The following is a 22,039-nucleotide window of genomic DNA, read 5'->3' as shown; positions in this document are numbered from 1 at the left end:
CGTCTAGTGAGAGGACAAGCTGCCCAATCTGAGTCACACCAACCCTGTAAATTCAAGTCACAATCGGAGCTTAATAAAATACCCTGTTCCGGAGTGCCTTTCAAATATCGAACAACTCGTAACGCAGTATCCCAATGCTCACGACAAGGTTCTTGCATAAACTGAGACAACACATGTATTGAGTATGCTAAATCAGGACGAGTAACAACTAGATAAATCAGACGACCAACAAGCCGTTGGTATGCCTCCGGATCAGAGAGAAAATCACCAGTAGCAAGACTCAACTTGTGGTTCTGCTCTATAGGAAAGCCACTAGGCTTTGCTCTTAAAAGACCTGCTTTAGAAATTATATCCAATATATACTTCCGTTGGCACAAAAACAAACCTGCAGAGCTACGGGCTACCTCGATACCCAAAAAATATTTCAAAGGACCAAGGTCCTTCATCTTGAAACAATCACTAAGATAAGTCTTGAAAATAGTTAATGCAACGGAATCATTCCCAAAAATAATTAAATCGTCAACATAAACTAAGACGGTAATCTGAACTTTGCCTGTAGTATATGTGAATAAGGAGTAATTAGAATAAGATTGTATGAATCCATATTGTTTTAAAGCCGTGGAAGCTTTGCAAACCAACATCGAGGAGCCTGTTTCAAGCCATAGAGTGACTTTAAAAAGTCTGCAAACCAAGGAAGGATCCGAGCTTTCAAAACCCGGAGACAATTTCATGTAGACCTCCTCATCGAGATCACCATGTAAGAATGCATTGTGCACATCCATTTGATGTAGCTCCCAATATTTGGTAGCCGCAATAGCTAGGACAGTGCGCACCGTCGTCATTTTTGCAATCGGAGCAAACGTTTCTTCATAATCTACCCCTGCTTTCTGATGATTGCCAAACACTACCAAACGTGATTTGAGACGCTCTACGTCTCCATTTGACAAAAACTTGGTCTTGTAGACCCATTGGCTGCCTAGAGCTCTTTTCCCCTGGCGGAAGATGTTCCAATGTCCAAGTACCATTGTCTTCTAAAGCCCGAATTTCTTCCTACATTGACTTGCGCCACCCATCAAATTTCATAGCTTCTCTGAAACTTTTCGGATCTTTACTTTGCACAACAGCTGAAATAAATTTCCGATAATTCATAGAAAAATTGTCACAATGAATATAATGTGCTAAGGGATACGGAGTACCTGAAGACTGATTGGATGGCAGAGACGGACTTTTAGCAAACACTACTTCCGTTTCTTATTGTTGTAGCTTAAGAAAATAATGTGGCATGCCAAGCTATTAAATAAATCAGCCAACCATTGTAGTTGCTCTAAGTTTCACTAAAATGTTATAAAATGCATTTAATAATTAACGACAGTTACCTCCTCACGTGGCGACAAATGATTGGCTGCCTTTTAAAATAATTAAAATTTAAAATAATTATATTTATTTAATTATATAAAAAACAACCACCAAAGCAAAGCCCAACCAGCAACCACCATGTCCTCGTAACCCCCTGTCGGTGCGGATTCCGCCTGAACCCCCGCGCTGGAAAACCCAGACATCGACACCCCACATGTTGACAAACCACCTTTCCTACCCCTGAACCACCTTCTCCCCAATCGTCAAAACCACCTATTCCCTCCCTCGAAAAACCCTCCCCTCCATCCCCACCGCAGGCTTCCAAACCCCCCTTCACACGACGGTGAACGCAAATCACCCCCCTTGCCATCTCCACCCCCTTAACCACCATGCCAAAAACCCAAAATAAAAAAAACCCAAAATCAAAATCTAGGGTTTTGATTTTGGGATTTTAGGGTTTCGTAGTTTCTGGCTAAAGTGGGCAACAGCAACGCAGGGGAGGGGATCTGGGCTGCCGACGAAGGGTATCGGAGGTTGTTGCCTGATTTTCAGCTCAGGTGGTTAGGCGGGGAGGGGTTTTTACGGTTCAATGTATGGTGGAAAAAACCTGACATACATGGTGTGGTTCAGGGGATGGAGCGAGCACCAGTGCGGGGTTAGGGGGTGTGGCGCCGATGCGGTGGGGAGGTTAGGCTGTGGTGGGAAGGTGGGGTGGCGATTTTGGGAAAGTGGTTGGGTTGGGTTGTGGTAGTCGACGGAAGGTGGCTGGTTGGGTTTTAGAGGTGTTTTTTTTTTGTTTTTTTAGATAATTAATTAAATAATTAAAAAAATTAATCAACCAGATGCTGACACGTGGAAATTTAGCCTTAATAACTAACGGAGTTAACTGCCATTAGTTATTAAGGGCATTTTGTCTCATTTTTGTGAAACTCAAAATTTTTTATGGATATATGGTGAATAAAAAAATTACTCAAGGGTATATGGTGAAAAATCCGAAACTTTTAATTAAAACTAGAGTGGCTAACAAGTGCGATGCGCTAAATCTAGCTATTTCTGGGAGCTGTTTTAGTTGTTGGCAACATAACAAGGGAAATATATGTAAGCAAAAAGTTTAAGGGTATAAATGTCCATACACTAATTTAAAAATGCCACAATCAACATTAATGAGGACAAATAAGTAAATAAATATTTTAGAGGGAATAATTCTCAAAACACTATCCATAAGAGCTAAATCATTAAATCACACAATGAAAAGCTTAGAGACAATTAACTTTAAATCAATAGGGACATATAAGTAAACAAACATTTTAAGGATATAATTGTCTTTACGCTATTCATAAGTATTTTCTCATACTTTTTTTTTTTGGTGAATGAGACGGGCAAAGCCCCCAAAAACAAACAAAAAAACTAAGAAAACTAAAAAAAAAAAAAAAGCTAACTAAAAACATCTTTTTAAAAGGTAAGGAAATACCATTAATGTATAAGAGATAATATAGTCATTTTCTTAATTCGTCTTATTCTATATATATTTTTTTGAAAGAACTCTTAATCTATATTTAATTAATACTAAATGAAAATAGAGATAAAATCGTTTTAAGACACATCTTGGAGATCGTGGAAAGTCGATCAAATGGGAAAAAAATATAAGGGGCGGAGGGAGTACGTAAGTGAAAATAAATTTGTTGATTGTAGGCTAAAAGATGGAGAACCAATTCTAGATTTGTTTCATTATTTATACACCATGAAATTTATTTGAATCCACACCATTTCACCAATTGTATGTCGACAATATACATGATGCAAAAGAAAGTAGCTATAGTAGGGGCAGGTGTTAGTGGTCTCCTAGCATGCAAATATACCCTTAGTAAAGGTCATTACCCCATAGTTTTTGAGGCACTAGACATTATTGAGGGTGTTTGGGCCAAAACATTAGAAAGAACCAAACTTCAAAGTCCTAAACCACTATATCAATTCTCTGTTTTTCCTTGGCCTTCCTCTGTGAATCAACTTTTCCCAACCTGTGTTCAGGTGTTGGATTATGTAAATTCTTATGCTAAGTATTTTGATTTGTTTAGGCACATTAGGTTTAGTACTAAAGTTATTAGCATCAATTATGAAGGTCCTTCCAATGAAGAACTACAGTCTTGGACTCTTTGGGGCGGTAATGGTGACCCTTTTGGCAACGGGGGCAAATGGCTTGTCGCCACACAAAACCTCTATAATCTTTCAACTGAGGTACGATATTACTAATCCTCATGTACATGCTTTTGTATTTCTTAGACGATGTAAATGTTGCTTGGTCTTGTGGGCAGAGTTCCTTGTTATTTTATGAGTTGTGAGTTCCTACCACTTTTACTAATACATGGACGTGTTACGTGTGTACGTGAAGAGTTTGATAAATGTCCAGACGTCCAGTACAAGACACACCTATTAAAGGACTTTCTCAATCATAAGGTTAAGCTAATGGTTGAAGTCTAAGATTGGTTTATGTACTCTATCGGACCCCCTCATAGCTTGAAATGAGGATATTGTCTAATTAAGATTTTTATGTGTTAAAATAAACAAATTAAGAATATTGTCTAATTAAGACTAAATTTGAGCACAGGTGATGGAAGTGGATTTTGTGATCTTATGTGTGGGGCGATTCAGTGGAGTACCAAATGTACCAAAATACCCAATAAATAAAGGACCTGAAGCATGTGAAGCTCAGGTGATCCATTCAATGGAGTATTCTGCCTTGGACTACGAAGCTGCCAGAAATTTGGTTAGAGGGAAGCAAGTTACTATCGTTGGGTTCGGGAAAACAGCCATGGACGTCGCTATGGAGTGTGCCATGGCTAATGGTAAGGTTTAATTTTGTACGTGTCGAAAACTCGAAACCAGGAAACTGTGACTGAAACCCTAGACTGCTAATGAAGCCAAGTAAGGGAAAGAGTGATTGCATGTGTCCATTCTAAGGTGTGTATGTGAACGTGACCATCAATTTTGGAGGGATAAATATTAAATTTCACGTCAAATGTGAGATATGAACACAATTTTCTACTTTCTTAATGTGAGATATGATACTTTTTTTAAGTATGGGATAACAATTTCACTCACATATAGATTTGCTCTCAACAAGACCACTTAATATAAACTAACGATCTTATACTTGTATATATTTATACAGGATTAGATAATCCATGTACAATGATCTACCGGAATGTGTATTGGAATGTACCGGATTACTTCTTGTGGAGATCACCTCTCGCATATTTGTATCTGAATCGCTTCGCCGAAGTTTGGGTTCGCAAGCCCAGTGATGGTTTCCTCATAGTTCTCCTAGCTTTAATCTTTTGGTCACTGGTAATATAATTTTGTATATTGATATCTGATAATAATTCAAGGTCAAATCTTATAGTTCGTTAATATAATGTTTTGATGATTATGTGATTCATAATTGGCATATTTTTCTCTAAATAATAACTTATATTGCTATCAAAAAATTTATTATTTATCAAATTATTAGTTTCATTATTTATGTAATTTTTATTTTTATTTTATAGTTTCTCGAAAAAAAATTTTGTTGGATTAAAATTTTCAAAAGTTATATTTGCATTATTTATACAAGTTAAGATATACACCTACGCGTGTACACTATACAATATAAGAAATTAGATGGAAAAAAAAATCGATTCAAGAGTGGTTTTATATTTTATGGGGAGTGAGAACAGTTGAATATGTAAATTTATGTGGAAGAAAGGGAGCGGTTATTATTGGGTAATTATGATAGGATTTTTTTTTTAAAAAAATAATTCTTAAATTTTAACTATAATTGTAAAAAAAAAAGGTAATTTTGCAACTTGAGAAGGGTAATTTGGTGATAGTGAAATTTATCACCCAAAAGACCCTTTCACTTTATAATTTTATATATATATGACTAGAAAACTAATTGTATCCCTATTATAATGTGAAAATGAACTGTTCATATTGTTTTTCATTAAAGTAATATGATAGTCATATTTCAAGCGGTCAACCAATGTAAAAATTTTATAGAGCACATTATATGGACAAAAAAATAACCTTGGTTGTACCGAAATGAAATGTAGAAATGGGCGATTTGTAAAGTTGTGGAGGGAGAAGTGAAGCGTATGCATCGACTAGAGAAGTTGGGATTGGTACCGGAACGTAGCTTATTAGAAGAAATGAATGCATGTTTAATATCAACAGTTCCACAAGAATTTTATGACAAAGTTGAGGAAGGGAGCATCGTTTTACAGAAATGTTCTAGCTTTCATTTTTGCAAAGAGGGGATCTTGCTTAGCAATAATGAACTTGAACCGCCCCGACTCGTCAACAACGAGTTGGTCATTCTTGCTACTGGTTTCAAAGGGGAACAAAAGCTCAAACACATTTTTTCATCAACCAAATTTCAGGACTATATTATGCCCCCTAATATCAATACCCTTGTTCCACTATACAGGTTTGTGTTCGTGACTACTCCCTCTGTCCCAATTTTCTTGCTTCTTTAACTTTTCACAGTCTTAAAATGTACTTCGATATAACTCCATATTCGTACGCGTAAAAATCATAAAAATTTGTTATTAATAAAATATACAATGAGATAAATCTAATAAGACTCACATGACTATATCATCTGTTATTATTTAATGGAGATTTATGGTATAAGTTTTTGAAGTTTAACCTACTTAAGTACTTATATGTAATGGGGAAAAAAAATGGTGACAGTATAAATAACTAATATAAGGTTCCCCAGTTAATCTCCCAGATATGAATATCATCATGATCGAATATAAATTACTTCTACATTTGTATTACAGATTATTTTTAAAGTTTATACTTTTGGTCTAGCACACAACTAAAATATGTTGTTCTAACAAAATGTATATTGATACAGGGAATGTATTCATCCGCGAATTCCACAACTAGCGATAATAGGGTTTTCAGATAGTTTAGCAAATCTCTATTCCTCGGAGTTGAAATGTCGTTGGTTGGCAGAACTATTTGGAGGGAAATTCAAGCTGCCAAGTATTCAAGACATGGAGGAAGATATATTAACCACGGAAAATTTAATTGCGAAAAATTCAGAGAATCGTGATAGCAAGACTTGCATTGGAGCACTCCACATCTGGTATAATGATCAACTTTGCAAAGATATGGGTTGGAATCCAAATAGGAAGAACGGATTTTGGGCCGAGTGGTTTGAGCCTTATGGTCCCATGGATTACACCCAACCATAGGTTAGTTGAGTTGTCCCGTTGTTGTTACTCCGTATTAATGAGATAAACATGATTATTTTTTTTATTTTTTATTTATATTTAGAGAACCATAAGTACGAGTGATGAGAATTGATTTTAGAAGGCGGAAGAGAGCTCTAACCACTTAAGCTACTCAGTACTCACTCTCAAATAAACAAGAATGAATATGTATGTACTCCGTAGTTGAAATAAAATTAGCATATCGTACAATTGTTATACTTCCTATTTCTATTTCTATTTAAAGGTTGTACTTTTTGACATTATTACCCTTTTTTTATGAATTGTCATCTTTTTCTCCTTTTCGATTTTTGTACTTTTAATATTAATTTCCAACATTTTTTTCTCTCTATCTCTTTAATTATTCCCAACTACTTTTTCTGTTTCTTTATTTCTCTCTAACCCCACATGCACATATGTACTTTAAATCATCAATTTTAGGAAATTTACAACTTTTTTAATTTCCGCGTAAAAATCCAAAGAACCATTATATTATAAGAAGGAGCGAGTAATATAAGAGTTTCTAAAAACGTTTATGTGCCACGTAAACACGGGTAATTACGCCACGTTATCCACTTAACTTCTCAGTACGCCACGTGGCTCTCCCTTCTAATTGTTTTTAATTGCACGTCATGCACTTATAATAAAAAAGAATCTCCATAACATTTGAACATGCAACCTATAATTCTAAAACTAAGTGTCTTGCATATGTGGTATTTATATTATCTTTTGAATACAAACTATTAATATATAGCGATTGATAATAAGAATAACAAATTTAATTACAAGAAATTTGAGTCGGAAATTACAATGTATATTAATGATCAACTTCATATAATGACACGAGGCATCGCCCGGGCCCAAGTACTAGCTAGCTTCTTATTATTTGTAGCAAAGGAGTTTTATTTGTAGACATAAAAATATATTTATTGTAATTAATAAGAAACGGAAGTAGTATATAGAACATACAATAGAATAAAGTATGTATTAAAAAAGGAAAATTTGTTCAAAAGGACCACTTAAGTGATTTCTTTTGTTCAAAAGGACCTATTAAGAAAAAAGTTGTTTAAAAGGACCACAAAAGACAGTTTGGGTTGTTGCGGGGGACCAAGGTCGATTTTCAGGCAAGTCAACGCCAGACTCCGGCATTGACCATCACGTGCCAAGCACGTGCTTCATTATTTTGAGGCCAAAATTTTTATCCTTTTTTTCCTCTCTTTTCCACTAATTCCCCCCAAATTTCCCCTTTACCCCTAATTTTTCCCTTTCTTCTTCTTTCTCTCACTCCTCAAAGCACAAACCATGAATCTGAACCATGAACCAATTTTTTTTTTCCTTTTTCCACGATTTCCCCACATTTTTCCCTTTAACCCCAATTATCCCTTTTTCCCTTCATTCTCTCTCCTCATTTCTATAACCTTAGATTATATTCAACCCGTAATTTCGTATTTATTTACAAACAAATTCATCCACACTGCAACTGAGGATAATTCGCACAAGGTAAGCATTGTGGGTTTAGGTGGTTGTGGGTTCGTTAGGTGTTTGTTTTGGCTGTTTGGTGGAGGTGCGGAGGTATGTTGGGGAGGTGGCCCAGTTGCTGCCGGTGGTGAAGTGGGAGGAGGGTTAGCCCGTTGTGGGTTGATGTTGTTCTTGTTTGCTGCTTGTAATGAAGTTAATATTCATTAGCCATTTAACTTGATGCTTTAACTTCACTAACAATGGCAAACAAGAGTAAATGCCATGAATAATGCTTCTAGAGAAAGAAAGGAGGAGAGAGAATGAAATTGAATTGGGTTAAATTGGGGTTAATTTGAAAATTAGAGGAAAAAGGAAAAAAATTTGGTGAAATTAATGAGTCACGTGCCATGCACGTGACGGTCAACACCGGAGTTCGGCGTTGACTTGCCTGAAAATCGGCCTTGTTCCCCCTCAACAACTCAAGCTGCCTTTTGTGGTCCTTTTAACAACTTTTTCCTTAAGTAGGTCCTTCTGAACAAAAGAGACCACTTAAGTAGTTCTTTTGAACAAATTTTCCATTAAAAAATTATGTTGGTAAGTTTAAAAAGCATATAAAGGCATGCCTAAGGCCGGATCAAAATGTCCCTAAACAACCCAATTTAGAAAATTTCTCGGCTTGAAATTAACAACACACAAACCCAATATAATTTTGGTGATTTTTTTCATTAGGAATGAAAATCAAGCTGACAACCTATGTTAGAGTGTTTGATAATTTTAATATAAATGAATGACTACAAAATTTATGGTCACCATTACATTGGTTATATATTTAAGGGAAAATTTATGGATGAAGCTTATTATCTCCTAGAAATAAAAGTTATAATCCTTACAAAAAAAAAAAAAAAAAAAAAAAACAAAAACGAAGAAAATCTCTTGGTAGGGGCTAGATATATCATCAAGTCGTCAACCAACAACTCATCATATATATAAACGTAGTACAAATTTGGCACCTTCGTTTCGAACATCTATCCTAGGTCTGAACTCTGAAGTTACAATCAATTCTTTGTTTGACTTCAAGGAAAATGTAATGTAGGCATTAGGCAACTAGGCATGCATGTACAAGTAGTGCGTACAACGATTGCTGTGAACTGCGGTCCTTAGCACAATTGTTAGGAAGACGTTGTAAACTTGTAATCCTTCTCAATCACTCAATTGTATGTCATTTGTCATGTCATCTACTCATTTTTGTATCTTTCATAATTGTAGATTTGTAGATGATATTGCGAATTTGCAGTGAAGAAGCACTCTAGCCCGAAAAATTACATGAGACAAAGTTATAAGGGACCTTACATGTGAGGGGGAATGTTGAAGAATAGACCTCCCAAGTATCACCACATGTAAGTGTCCTACATTGGTTGAAGAAGAGAGAGTCAAACACTTTATAAAGCTAAAGGGACAAACCTCTTATTGTCATATGGTTTTGGGATGGAACCTCCTTTGGACTTGTGAAGTGAACTCTCTCTTGGTTTGCGGGTGCGGCCTAAACCCGTATTTAACATGGTATCAGAGTCAGGCTCAAGATATGGGACCTTAAATGGCTAAAGTTTCCTAGGCCAAGAGAAGGTCTATGTGAGGGGGAGTGAAGAAACACTCTAGTCCGAAAAATCACATGAGACAAAGTTATAAGGGACCTTATATGCGAGGGGGAGTGTTGAAAAATAGACTCCCCAAGTATCACCACATGTAAGTGTCCCACATTGCCACATTGGTTGAAGAAGAGAGAGTCAAACATTTTATAAAGCTAAGGGGATAAACCTCTTATTGCCATATGGTTTTGAGATGGAACCTTCTTTAGACTTGTGAAGTGGACTCTGTTTCTTAGTTTACGGGTGCGGCCCAAACCCGTATTTAACAAATTCTCACATCATTCGTTTAATTGATCATACACATTGACGAAGATAACCTTGTACAATATAATTATACGTAGTCACAACTTTTTTAATAGGAAAGATATTCCTTATTATTTGCAACAAAGAAATATTAATCTTGCATTTACCTACATTAAATTAAAAGTGACCGCTCAATAAAACAGCGACCCAAGTCTCACAATGATACATGTATATTTATACTACTCCTAACACCTAGTTTAACCTAACACCTAGTTTGTTGTGCCTGTTGACTGGTGTCAATTTGGGTGTACGAGCTGAATTTGATGACGTCGAATCGAATCAGGTCTATTTTAAATTTAAATCATGCGAAATTAATGTGTTCATACAAGTTAAAATATAAATTTGAATTTTTTCTGGTCGGGTGAGTCGGTCGGATTTTGACACCTTTAGTGAGTATATAATGATGGTGCGTTCCATTTGTTGATCGCACTGAATTAATTAGGTTATTGCATGTCACTCAATAATGAAGAGGAGAATATGCATTGTAGGAGCAGGCATTAGTGGCCTCTTAGCATGCAAATATGCCCTTGCTAAGGGTTACCAACCCTTAGTTTTTGAGTCTCGTAGCACTATTGGTGGTGTTTGGACCCAAACTTTAAAGACCACAAAGCTACAAACATCTAAACCTTCCTACCAATTTTCTGATTTCCCTTGGCCTTCTTCTGTGGAAACACTATTTCCTGACCACAACCAAGTTTTTGATTACATCCAATCTTATGCTAACCACTTTAATTTAGTTACGCATATTAGATTTAATACTAAGGTGCTTAGTATTAAGTATGATGGTCCGTCTCATGAACACGTCCAATCTTGGGCTCTTTGGGGTGGTAACGGTGATCCCTTTGGCGATAAGGGCAAATGGATTATCACTACTCGAGATCTTCTCACCCAATCGACTGAGGTAATTTCATACATTTTTAATTTTTATGTACTACCTCCGTTTTATATTATTTACAACGATTTAACATAAAGTGTAAGTAAAAAATGTCTAATCGTTGCAAATAATATGAAACAGAGGTAGTATGGATTAAAAACTTGTACGGTGGTACGTAATATAATTAATCTTCAAGAATACTGATTACTTACTTAGATTAATATGACAGGTGATTGTAGTAGATTTTGTAATCTTGTGCTTGGGAAGATTTAGTGATGTACCAAACATGCCGGAGTTCCCCTCGGGAAAAGGGCCAGAAGTTTTTGAAGGGAAGGTCATGCATTCTATGGATTATTCTTCTTTGAACGATGAAACTGCTACAAATATGGTGAAAGGGAAGCGAGTTATGGTGGTTGGCTTGCAAAAATCTGCACTTGACATTACTATGGAGTGTTCGATTGCCAACGGTAAGACCGCCGTAAGAGGCTAATTAAGATTTAATTTGCATTATTGCTATTTCACGCATATACACGTATGACATTTTTATAAATAAATTAATAAAATTTGTTGCTGACTAGAGAAAGTTGATAAATTATTTACGAAAATATCATGTAATAATTTGATAAATTACTGAGACAATTATATCGATTATTTTGTTGCTTTAATTCCTACAAAGTGATGATGATTGCAGGAGTGGAACATCCATGTACGATAATATGCAGGACTCCGCATTGGAATGTAGACGAGTCCTTCCCCTGGAAAAGACTCTATTCCAATCGCTTTTCTCAACTCATGCTTCATAAACCCGGAGAAGGGCTTCTGCTTAATATTCTTGCCTCATTACTTTCACCCTTGGTATGTAGATTTTTCATATTACCCCTCAAAAAAACGATACACTCTCTGTATGCATGTGAGTATGCATGTGAGTGTTTTTAGTATCATTGATTATTGAATAATTGCATAAAATAATTTAAAGTACTGTTGGTATTACACAACTTTTGTACCCTTTGTGTTTTTTTTAAAATGCATCAATTGAGTTTTCACACATGTTAAAGCATAATTTTAACCATTAATATCTTAAATTAGATATTAGTAAAAATTAATTAAAAAAAGTTATATTATGAAAGTAGACATTATAATAAATCCAACAATAATGTTTATAAATTTTATAATAGTATAAAATTAAGTAAGTGTAACATATGAATAGTACAAAATCTCAAATGATCTATTAAAAAAACGAATGGAGTATTTATTTGTTTCTTGACTTGGAGGAAAAACTTTATACAGAAAATATAACTTTCAAACAAAAACAATTTTCTAACAAAGTAGAGAACAATACATAAAAATTTCAATTTTCCAAAATAAAATAAAAATTTCTAATACAATGTAAAACATATTTCCAGATCTCAACCATCAATTTAAGCTTATGTAAAACTTTATAAATTTCAAATCAATCAATCATCTTAAACTGATGGTTGAGGGTTTTACTACACTTTCAATTTCTTTCATAATCCATAAGTGCTTTTTCAAATTTTCCTTTAAAGTTTTTGTAAACTTGTGAAGGGTAAGAAGAATATAGAAAAGGGCATTATAAATTAATTATTTTCTTTTTTTTTTCTTACAAGCAGAGATGGGGTATTAGTAAATTTGTGGAGAATGACATTAAGAAAATGCATCCCATGAAGAAGTATGGCATGGTGCCAGACCATAGCTTCCTACAAGAGATGAACTCTTGTTCGGTGGCGACCGTCCCAGCCGGATTCTATGATGAAGTTGAGAATGGAAGCATCATTTTGAAAAGATCGAAAACTTTTAGTTTCTACAAAGAGGGTATTTTACTTGAAAATAGTACTAATACTCTTGTTCAAATGGAAGAAGCTACTCGTATTAAATGTGATTTGGTTATTTTTGCTACTGGATTCAAAGGGGATCAGAAGCTCAAAGACATATTTGCGTCTCCCATATTTCAAGATTATATATTTGGTTCCCCTTCCGATACAATTCCTTTGTACAGGTACGTTATCAGTACGAGTAACTACATACTTCCTTCGTTTCTTTATATTTGCAATACTTCCCTAAAATGAAATTATCAAAATAGCTGCAACACACTATAAAATGAAGGTTTTTATGATGAAAATTGTATTATTACCTTTATTTAAAGCTCATGTCCCACTTGATCATACTCCTAACAACCTTTTAACCCCAAAAAGGTGTATGATATAATACACCTTTTTTTCCCTCAAAAAGTGTATTATATCATGTGAGGTCCACTTTTCTTAAATACCGTGATAAAGTGTGTTGTAACTATAAAGAAACGGAAGAAGTACATATCATACTAGCCATATTAACTAATGTAGGTATACGTCTTGTGAACAATCCCACATAAAAAATAAACAATATAGTGAATGTCTAATGTTTTGTTAAGAATGAAGAAGGAACATATAGGATATAATATCGCGAGTGAAGTTCTATTCTAAAACGAATTAGACTAGTGTCTCAATGCTAGTTATTAATAATGCTAAATAATTTGTAGGGAATGTGTCCATCCACGGATTCCACAAGTAGCAGTGATTGGTTTTTCGGAGAGTGCCAGAAACTTGTTCACTTCAGAAATGAGATGCCGTTGGTTATTTGAGCTACTTGATGGGAAATTCAGATTGCCGAGCATTTGGGACATGGAGAAAGATGTGTTAGAATGGAACAACTTCATGAAGAGATACTCTGGCAGCTACTTCAGAAGATCTTGTATGGGAGCATTGCATATTTGGTATTATGATCAACTTTGCAAGGACATGGGCTTAAACCCGAACAGAAAGAACGGATTTTGGGCCGAGTTGTTCGAGCCCTATGGCCCAATCAACTATGCCTAATTACGATGCCTATTCAATCATGCATTATTCGACGCAAAGATCGAGACAATTCTACATACTACTTTTGTTTCTTATTAGTTGCAACAAAGAAATATTCTATATCTCACAAATAATACCCTTTATTGCAACTAAAAAAGTAACAGAGGTAATATATGAAATAAAAAAGTATTATTTGTTAGATGTATAAATATTATAAATTAAAATAAACTATATTTAGGAACGAATGGAGTAGTTTTTTCTTATATATAAATTAAAATACATAGACAAGATATTATAACTTTGAACATATACTTCATCCGTTTTTTATTAATCGCAAGGTATTCCTTTCAGAAGTTATAAATTAATTGCAACACTACTTTTATTCGGACATTCGACAATAATGTTCTGTCTCTCCTATGGTTCACCAGTTTTTTCCTCTTTCTATCTCTCCTCTCCTAAAACACCGTGCAACTCTATTATGTTGCAGTTAAAGAACAGAGGAAGTAAATAACAAGTGTAACGAACTTTTTTTTTTTTTTTAAAAAAGGAGCTGGTATCTAAGCTTCCTTATTTATTGCTAATTGATTCAACTAATCACTAATAAAGTTCATAATTAAGAAGCCAGTACTCTTAAATAGATAGAAACCTAGAGAGCCCAAACTTTAAACATCTAATAGGCTTGAATATAATACAGCTCAAAGATAAGGCTGATGCTGCCGTTTCTTAGGGACAAAGCAGATTCTTATGGGAGAAACTTGGTGAAAGAATGAGCATCTCACCATTTGATTCCGGCATTGCATGAGAATTTTGCCCAGCGGGTATTACAAGCTCTTATGCAATGTGATCAGCGATATAAGTAGCATCACCAAAGCTGAGTACATGTGCAAAGGAATGATGCCCAGGCTTCAAGTAGTAGTGTCGTCAAATCTGGAGGAAAGGGGGCAGGGCATGGGCTGGGATGGGGTTGAGGGATTGCCCATATGATGAGAGGGAAATTCTATTGTACACCGCTCCACCTAGCCCAATCAACAAACTGCATACCACCGTAGACATTGTTGGCAAATCGCACACCAACGGTGAAAGCCAAAGCAACTGGTGGAAAATTCTTGGCCAACGGTGATGTCTCAACCACACGTTCCAGTCCATTAATAACTTGGTAACGAGTATTGGATGAAATGGCGAGGAATGCACCTGTTGAAAATGCACAAACAGCCATTTAAACCTAGTATCAGCATGGCCAAGAGATGCAACAACGCAGATTCCCAAATACAAGGCAAACTAAAGATATTATTAGGGCCAGGGGATTGAGGGCAGAGGAGAATATTAAGGAAAATATGAAACAAAAGTCATGTGCATGCAGAGAATCATGTCTTAAGTTAGACAGCTCCATATTTGGATAATTTATTAGATGCTTCATATCTTCATCTTTATTCCATTGATTAAATTTATAAGAAACTACACAAGGATAACAATTTGGATTTTTAACAAAAGCTAAAATGTTTAACCACTAAATAAGAAAAAAAGAGAGGTGGAAAAGGAATCAGATGTTGCAACTAGAAGGTTAAAATTATAAACATTTCTTAATGAAAATTGTGTAGATATTCACTGATCACTAATCTAAAAATGCATATATTTCAAGAATTAAAAAATGATAATGTATGAAAGTCTTCTAAAACCAAAGAGAAAGGATTAATTGAAGAATACACGAGTTTTGTAAGCCAAGTTAGATCATACATACCCCAGAGTACAGCACTTTTTATTAAAGGTGGGACTGGTATATCTTCATCAGACTTCTTTATGCTCCTATTACACAAAAAACAACAGAAGGATGTTAAAAAAGTTCAATCTCACCAAAAAGGAGTACTATAACAAGAACATCAATTCAGGGTAATTAATAGTACAACAATTGAAAGATTGCAGTCATTGCACCAGAATAATCTATACAAATCTAAGCCAAACTATAGGTAAAACATCCAGCAGTTTATGAAATAATGAAGGTTTTCTAGCAAGAAAATTCAGTCAATTAGTCCTGGTTTGACGTCTTAACCTTAGGTTGGCAGAAATCTTACAGTTAATTAGTCCTGGATTGAGAAATCTCATCATATGTTAAGAGTTCGACTTCATTCAGGTGAACCTTAAAATTTGGTATGGCATTGTATGCATAGAGTAACTGCATTGGTGTTTGGACAAAGAACTTCACAAGTTTGAGCTGGAATCAAACTTTCTTTACTTTTTATACATCAACTTTTCAGTTTTATCCCCCCCTTCTCGAGGCATCAACTTTTCAGATTTAAATAAATTAGAGGGAGCTATCCTTCCCCCATGAAACCTCAATGGTTCACGTCTCTTCGTTTTTCACACCCACACACAAGTTAGTTGTTTTTAATTTAGCTATCATATACTCCCTCCGGTCTTAAATACTTGCTCCACTTTCCATTTCCAGCCGTTTTTACTTTTTAAATAATTGTTCCATTTTCTTATTTGGAAAACTTTTATAATATTTAATTCATTTATCTCATCTAGTGGACCCACAATAAATCATATTTTATTAATTTCATATTCTCTCTCCTCTAATTCTCTCAACTACTTTTGTTTTTTACAATTTTATATTCTTCACCAACCCCACTACCTCCATTTTTTATTATTTTCTCCAATTTCGCCTAAAACTCCGCACATGGAAAAATGGAGCAAGTATTTAAAAACAGAGGGAGTAAAACCTACTAAAAAAAGGTTGTAATCCAACACTTGTGCGCAGAGAGCAAAGACTAGCATTATTATTGCCATACTCTTACGTAATTGTCATTTATTTTTTGAAGGACGTAAGAGATAGGGGGATTTTATTATTTGATGATTTCCAAAGTGGTGTATAATATGTTGCAACTTATAAAAAATAAGAACAAAAAGATGGTAATATTTACCAACCATAACTACCAGATAGGATATTCTTTTTATTTTAATTTTCTCTTTTGGTGTAAAAAGCTTATGTAACTCTAAAATTATTACCTTTCCACAGCCAAAAAAAAAAAAGAGTAAGCCATGGGATTCACATTTAAAATAGCCAGTGTATATTTTTGGCTGCATGATGTGAACAAGTAGACCACATGTTCTAAATCACAAAACCAACATTTCACCACCAGCCTAGACATGCTCGGATAATTATTTTCATGAGTGACAGAATCTTATGAAGTGCCTCAACCTTCTTCAAAACTTTGTAATCCCAAAGTTTAAGTCTGAACCCAAGTAGCTTTGGACAAAGACCAACTAGTTTTAATAACATATGTTTCCAACATTTCAAAGAGTATCACAATCATTCATCAATTCAAATGCTAACAAAATGCATTTACAACGAACTAATTGACTTAAATCTGCAATCCAAGATGTAGCAATGATACATGAAAAGTGCACTTGATCATATTATAAAATGTTAATACTTAATAGTTTGTTAGAAAGCTTACCTTTTAGCAGTCATGATCAGATTTGCAATACCTTGGCCAACAATGCCACATCCAAATCCAACTCCCCCTTGCAGTACTCCCTGTAAGGACAATTGAATAATTTATACTTCATATTGCAAAAGCTGCAAGGAACATTATGAACACTAAAAAGCAGAGCAGACGCCCTATTACATTGCAATTATCAATGTAATCCCATTTTGCAGAGCAGACACCCTATTACAATAATAATTGAAGCTTGGCAACAACAAAACAACAACAACAAAGCCTTAGTCCCAATAATAAGAAATAATAAGATCAGCACAACTTCTTCTCAGAAAAACCTCAAAATAAGCCCAAATGCACATTGAAAACAGCCCATAAGGAACTTGAACTCTAAGAAACTGTTTAGGACTATTAAGAGTATGAATATAGAACTTTAGAGGATTCAATTCTCAAATGTCAACCAATAAATTAAACTAGTGAAGCAAAGGCCCAAACGCACAAAAGACATATATTGAAAGCCATATCACTATTTCAGTCATGCAGGGTGCATAATTTAGTCCTTGCAAACTCCTGCAAGGACTTCTGGAATGACAAGTACAAGATGTACATGTTTAAATACTGAACCTTGGCATTTATTATAAAAGTCAGAATTGATGCAAGTCATGACAATCATCCAGGATAACAGAAACTGTAGTTAGACTTCTAACATATGTAGTCCCAATACCGTGTAAAGATATGAAGCCATTCGCTGCTTCACTGAAAATCGACTTCCTGGCCTTTCAGCTTCGAAGACGCTACAAAGCCAAGATTAAGTAAATTAATTAGTTTTTGTAAACACCTGTTGTTCCACCCAACCGATACAGCACAAAAGCAGAGTAGATCCACGTCTTGTAATAGCAGGACTAGACAGGCTCAATCTCAGTGATTCTAAACTTTAAATTTAAAGTAAGCAGATAATCTATACAGAATAATTAGAAATTTAGAACATTTAAAAATAAATGCAGCGCCCTATATCCTAAGATCTCAGGAAGCTCCACTAACCTACTGGGAAGTTCATTACAAGCACGTCTGATGCCTCCAAGAAAACCGACAGCAGATGTAGATCGATTCCCAATACGGACATATGGCGCTAACATGCCAACTAAGGCCACATTTACAACCACACCGACAAGAAGATCAGCAAGATAAAGTTCAAATTCCGTCCAAAAATCTTTTCCCCTTTTCTGAACTTCCGCAAATGTTGCACAACAGGAATCAATCACAATCTGCATGGTTCCAACAAATCTGGCTTAATACATGTCATAAGCATTTATCACATTTTATAAAGCATAATCAGATTCAAGCATTATTAACAATCAGCTATTAAGCAGGTAGTCACCATCATCATAAACCAGCCTGGTCAGAATTATCTCCCAACACGTCCATGTATCAGTTTTCATTTCCTAACAGACTGACTACTTAAGAAGATTTTCTTATACCACAATATCTGTCATTTAAATATTAATGAAATATTGTTAGCCGTCATTGCCAATGTAAAATTCTAATGGAATAATACAAGTCTATTCTTATACATCAATAAAACGATTACAAATATTTATTATCATGTGCATTACCAACGTTATCGAAGTAGAGCGTATATACACACTGCATTATTTTCGAGTAATTTCTACTTCCCACATATCCATATTTCCTTTAACCTCAACAAGCTCATCAACATCATTTCAATTTTCAACACCTTTAATTCTAGCAACTAAATGGAAGACTCTAGCTTACCTCAGTCCCAATTTTAAATAAGAATGCAGGATCAGCCAACATTCGATTTCGAAGCATAGCACAATGTCTCATCAAAAAGCCTAGCGGCCCAGCTGTTCCCTGCAATCAAACCCCAATAAATTAGAAAAAAAAAATGAAACAATAATACAAGAATAATAAACAAATAGTATACTACTCCAATAGTCCAATTTTTTACACTTTCAAGCTAGCCAATGCACATTTTACACCATTAACACCTAATCATCTTCTACTACCTCCGATTTTTATTATTTGCAACTTTGAAATATTTTATATCTTAAAAAGAGCATTCAAAACAAATCAAACATGTTTATTTTTCCTAAGCTATAAATCACAATAGACGGTCCATAGAGCAGAACCTGTGTGACGGTGTACACGTCCAAACATTGCAATTAAAAAAAAAACGGAGGAAGTATTAAAAACTACTCGAATTCGTATTATATAATCAAGAACAAATCACCTGCAACTCCAAGTACCGCATCAAAATCAACTCTCTAATTCCAGTAGTTTTCGCAGCTTCAAGAATATCATTCGGAAGAGTCGCCCCATATTTCTCAGTCTCTCTCATCACTTCCTCGAATTTCAAAATCGATCCAAACTCCTTCTCTTCCCCATCATCCCCATTTCCGTCGCCTTCTCCGCCACCACCTCCGCCATTTCCGCCATTGTCAGGCGGTAACTTCCCATTACTATCGTCAGAACCACCGTCATCAAGCCGAGCCGAAACATTCTCATCTAAAACCCGAACATCATCATCTGGAATCGTCACAATAGACTCCGAGTTATACGAATTGACGATAAACCCAACTTTCTCTCTCTTCCAGTTGGCCGAATTCACGAGTTTAAGAGAGAAAGATGGTCTGGGTTGAGAAAACCCAGAAACCCTACAATGGAGGATGAAATTGGAGCTCCATTGATTGATTGCATTGTTGGGGAGATATGGAAGAGTGGAGCTCAATGAAGTAACTGACATGGCTGCTCGAGAATCTGTGTTGAGTATGATGAATGAATTCGGGAATTAGTGTAGGGTTTTTGGATTGAATTTGATGAAGAAATTGAGGGAATAATTGATTGATTGATTGATAGTTGATTGAAAATGGAAGAGATTGAAAACTTCAAAGAGAGAGGAAGAAAATGGGGTGCATGAAGAAGTGTGGAAGTAGAAAGTGTGAGTGAGTACGGCGGCGATGAGGGGTATTGACGGGCAAATTAGGAATACTTCCGGAATTATGAGGTTTTTATTAAAAACGTGTGGTTATTATTTTATTAATTATTAGAAAAATTTGTAAATTACCACCCAAAAATAGAACCATTTTCGAAATAACCACCCATTAAAAAATTTATTTTAAATTACCACCCCTTAAATTAATTAATTACGCAGATTACCACCTTTTTAAATTTTCGGTTGAATTCAGATGTGTGGGGCCCACAGTCGTTACTTCCCTCCTAAATTTTTTTTTCCGTCGATTTCACTATTGTAAGCTATTGAAGACTACTCCTCTCTCAATTCTCTCATTCAATTCTCTCTGCAAATCCACTTATCTCCATAATTTCTCACCCACTCTTCAAATTAGGATCCTAAATTGCAGATTAAAACCCTAAATTCGTTTTAGTTCACAAAAAAAGTTGCTTCTGTCTGATTGGGGTTTTGCTTGAAGCTTGATTGCGAAAGTCGCTATTCTTAGGGCGTTTGCTGGGGACCACTTGCTGAGTTCATTCACCTAACAGTTGCTTGCTGTCAATGGCGACGTCAGAGGTAAGTAATTTAGTTCCTTGCCTTTAATTTTGTAAGTTGTTGGTTGCTGATGGTAGAATTGCAATTTTGTTGAAATTTAGGGTTCAATTTTTACTTTGTTGAATTGTTTAATAGAGGTCAATTATTGTTTAATTGTTGGTTAATTGTTTAAGTATAGATGTGGGTAGGACAGTGAATTAAGGGATTTGTTTATTGCTGTTATGTATGTTGGGTTTAATAAAGAATTCAATTATTGGCTACATCTCTTAATTTTGCTATTACATGCACAGATTGCTGCTTCTGTTCAATTTGTTGATGTTAAGGTTAGATTAGGGGGTGTGTTTGTGAACAAAAAAATAAGGGGGAAGACTTTGTGTGGCTATGAGGGTGGTTGGGAATATTGGAGGTATAAGTGCAAAGTGAATAAGATGTCAGTGCACTTGCTAAGGGAATCTTGTATTTGGGGGTTTGTGAAGCTAGATTTACATGTGCCAAACTCATGGAATATTTGGTACAAACAAAAGGGGAAGACTTGGTCAAATGGTAAAAAAGAAATTCTGACTGAAGATGATGTAAAGGGCTTTTTGGAGACAAAGACTAAGGATGGGTTTGTTGTAGTTTATTGTACTAGCCAAGAACCAAGCACTGTTCAACCCACCCAAAACAGGAAAAACCAAAGCTGATAAGCCCACTGAACTTAGGAGAAGCCCTAGGTTTAAGGTCAATGTGGAAAATACAGATAAGGTTATAGATCAGACTGAAGAGGGAGGTCCATCTGAGAGTGTGAAAGGGAAGAAATCATCAAGGAAGAGATTGTTCTCTAGGAGTGTGAAAGGGAAGAAGAAGCAAGGGGAACAGGAAGGTAGTTTTGGGAGAAATATAGTGAAGGGAAAGGGAAAGTGTACAGCAAAGGGTAGGAGGAAGAAGAAGACAAAGAGAGAGGTTGAGGAAGAACCAGAAGCTGGATCTGGCTCCTCCAGCTCTGACTGCTATGACACTGACCCTGATTGGGATATAGGGGAAGAGAAGGGGTTAGATGAGGATGCTGAGCTTGGAGAAGATCTGGACAAAACTGTTCACAACATAATTGAAGATGTCAATGCAAGTTTGGAGTGTGTGCAAGATAAGATAGAGGATGAGGTGCAGAACCAGGAGTACTTCCTTGAAAGTGAATTGTTGAGCAAAGAAGTAACTCTACAGAGAGAGTTTACTTCTGATTCTGAGGAGTTGGATAGCCCTAGGTGTTCTGATGATGAAGAAGACAAGTATCCATGGTTTCATGCCTCAACAGACTTCAAGAAACCAATAGTCTTGCTGAAAGGACAGAAGCTTATC

The 22,039-nt window shown here is 35.4% G+C and overlaps 3 protein-coding genes across 3 annotated transcripts; 2 read left to right on the top strand and 1 right to left on the bottom strand.

Moving 5' to 3' along the window:
• The first annotated feature begins 3,153 nt into the window (after nt 1–3,153).
• On the top strand, nt 3,154–6,681 carry LOC145587848 (putative flavin-containing monooxygenase 1). Its single transcript, XM_081644524.1, has 5 exons — nt 3,154–3,591; nt 3,962–4,199; nt 4,526–4,701; nt 5,445–5,818; nt 6,254–6,681. Exons 1-5 carry the CDS (start codon nt 3,154–3,156, stop codon nt 6,594–6,596), a joined length of 1,569 nt encoding a protein of 522 aa, XP_081500650.1. The 3' UTR covers nt 6,597–6,681.
• Nucleotides 6,682–10,481: 3,800 nt separating this feature from the next.
• LOC145587847 (putative flavin-containing monooxygenase 1) lies at nt 10,482–13,762 on the top strand. The gene is made up of 5 exons (XM_081644523.1): nt 10,482–10,919; nt 11,122–11,359; nt 11,584–11,747; nt 12,521–12,906; nt 13,426–13,762. The coding sequence occupies exons 1-5, from the start codon at nt 10,482–10,484 to the stop codon at nt 13,760–13,762; spliced, it is 1,563 nt and encodes a 520-aa protein (XP_081500649.1).
• Nucleotides 13,763–14,105: 343 nt separating this feature from the next.
• On the bottom strand, nt 14,106–20,158 carry LOC145587846 (protein RETICULATA-RELATED 1, chloroplastic-like). Its single transcript, XM_081644522.1, has 7 exons — nt 19,430–20,158; nt 18,952–19,050; nt 18,220–18,443; nt 17,903–17,972; nt 17,197–17,276; nt 15,480–15,544; nt 14,106–14,932 (listed from the first exon to the last, which is right to left on the bottom strand). Exons 1-7 carry the CDS (start codon nt 19,940–19,942, stop codon nt 14,739–14,741), a joined length of 1,245 nt encoding a protein of 414 aa, XP_081500648.1. The 5' UTR covers nt 19,943–20,158; the 3' UTR covers nt 14,106–14,738.
• Between the last annotated feature and the right edge of the window lie 1,881 nt (nt 20,159–22,039).

The sequence above is a fragment of the Chenopodium album genome, chromosome 17 (assembly GCF_948465745.1).
Source record: "Chenopodium album chromosome 17, dcCheAlbu1.1, whole genome shotgun sequence".
Taxonomy (NCBI): domain Eukaryota; kingdom Viridiplantae; phylum Streptophyta; class Magnoliopsida; order Caryophyllales; family Amaranthaceae; genus Chenopodium; species Chenopodium album.
This window is presented reverse-complemented; position numbering and strand designations above follow the sequence as displayed.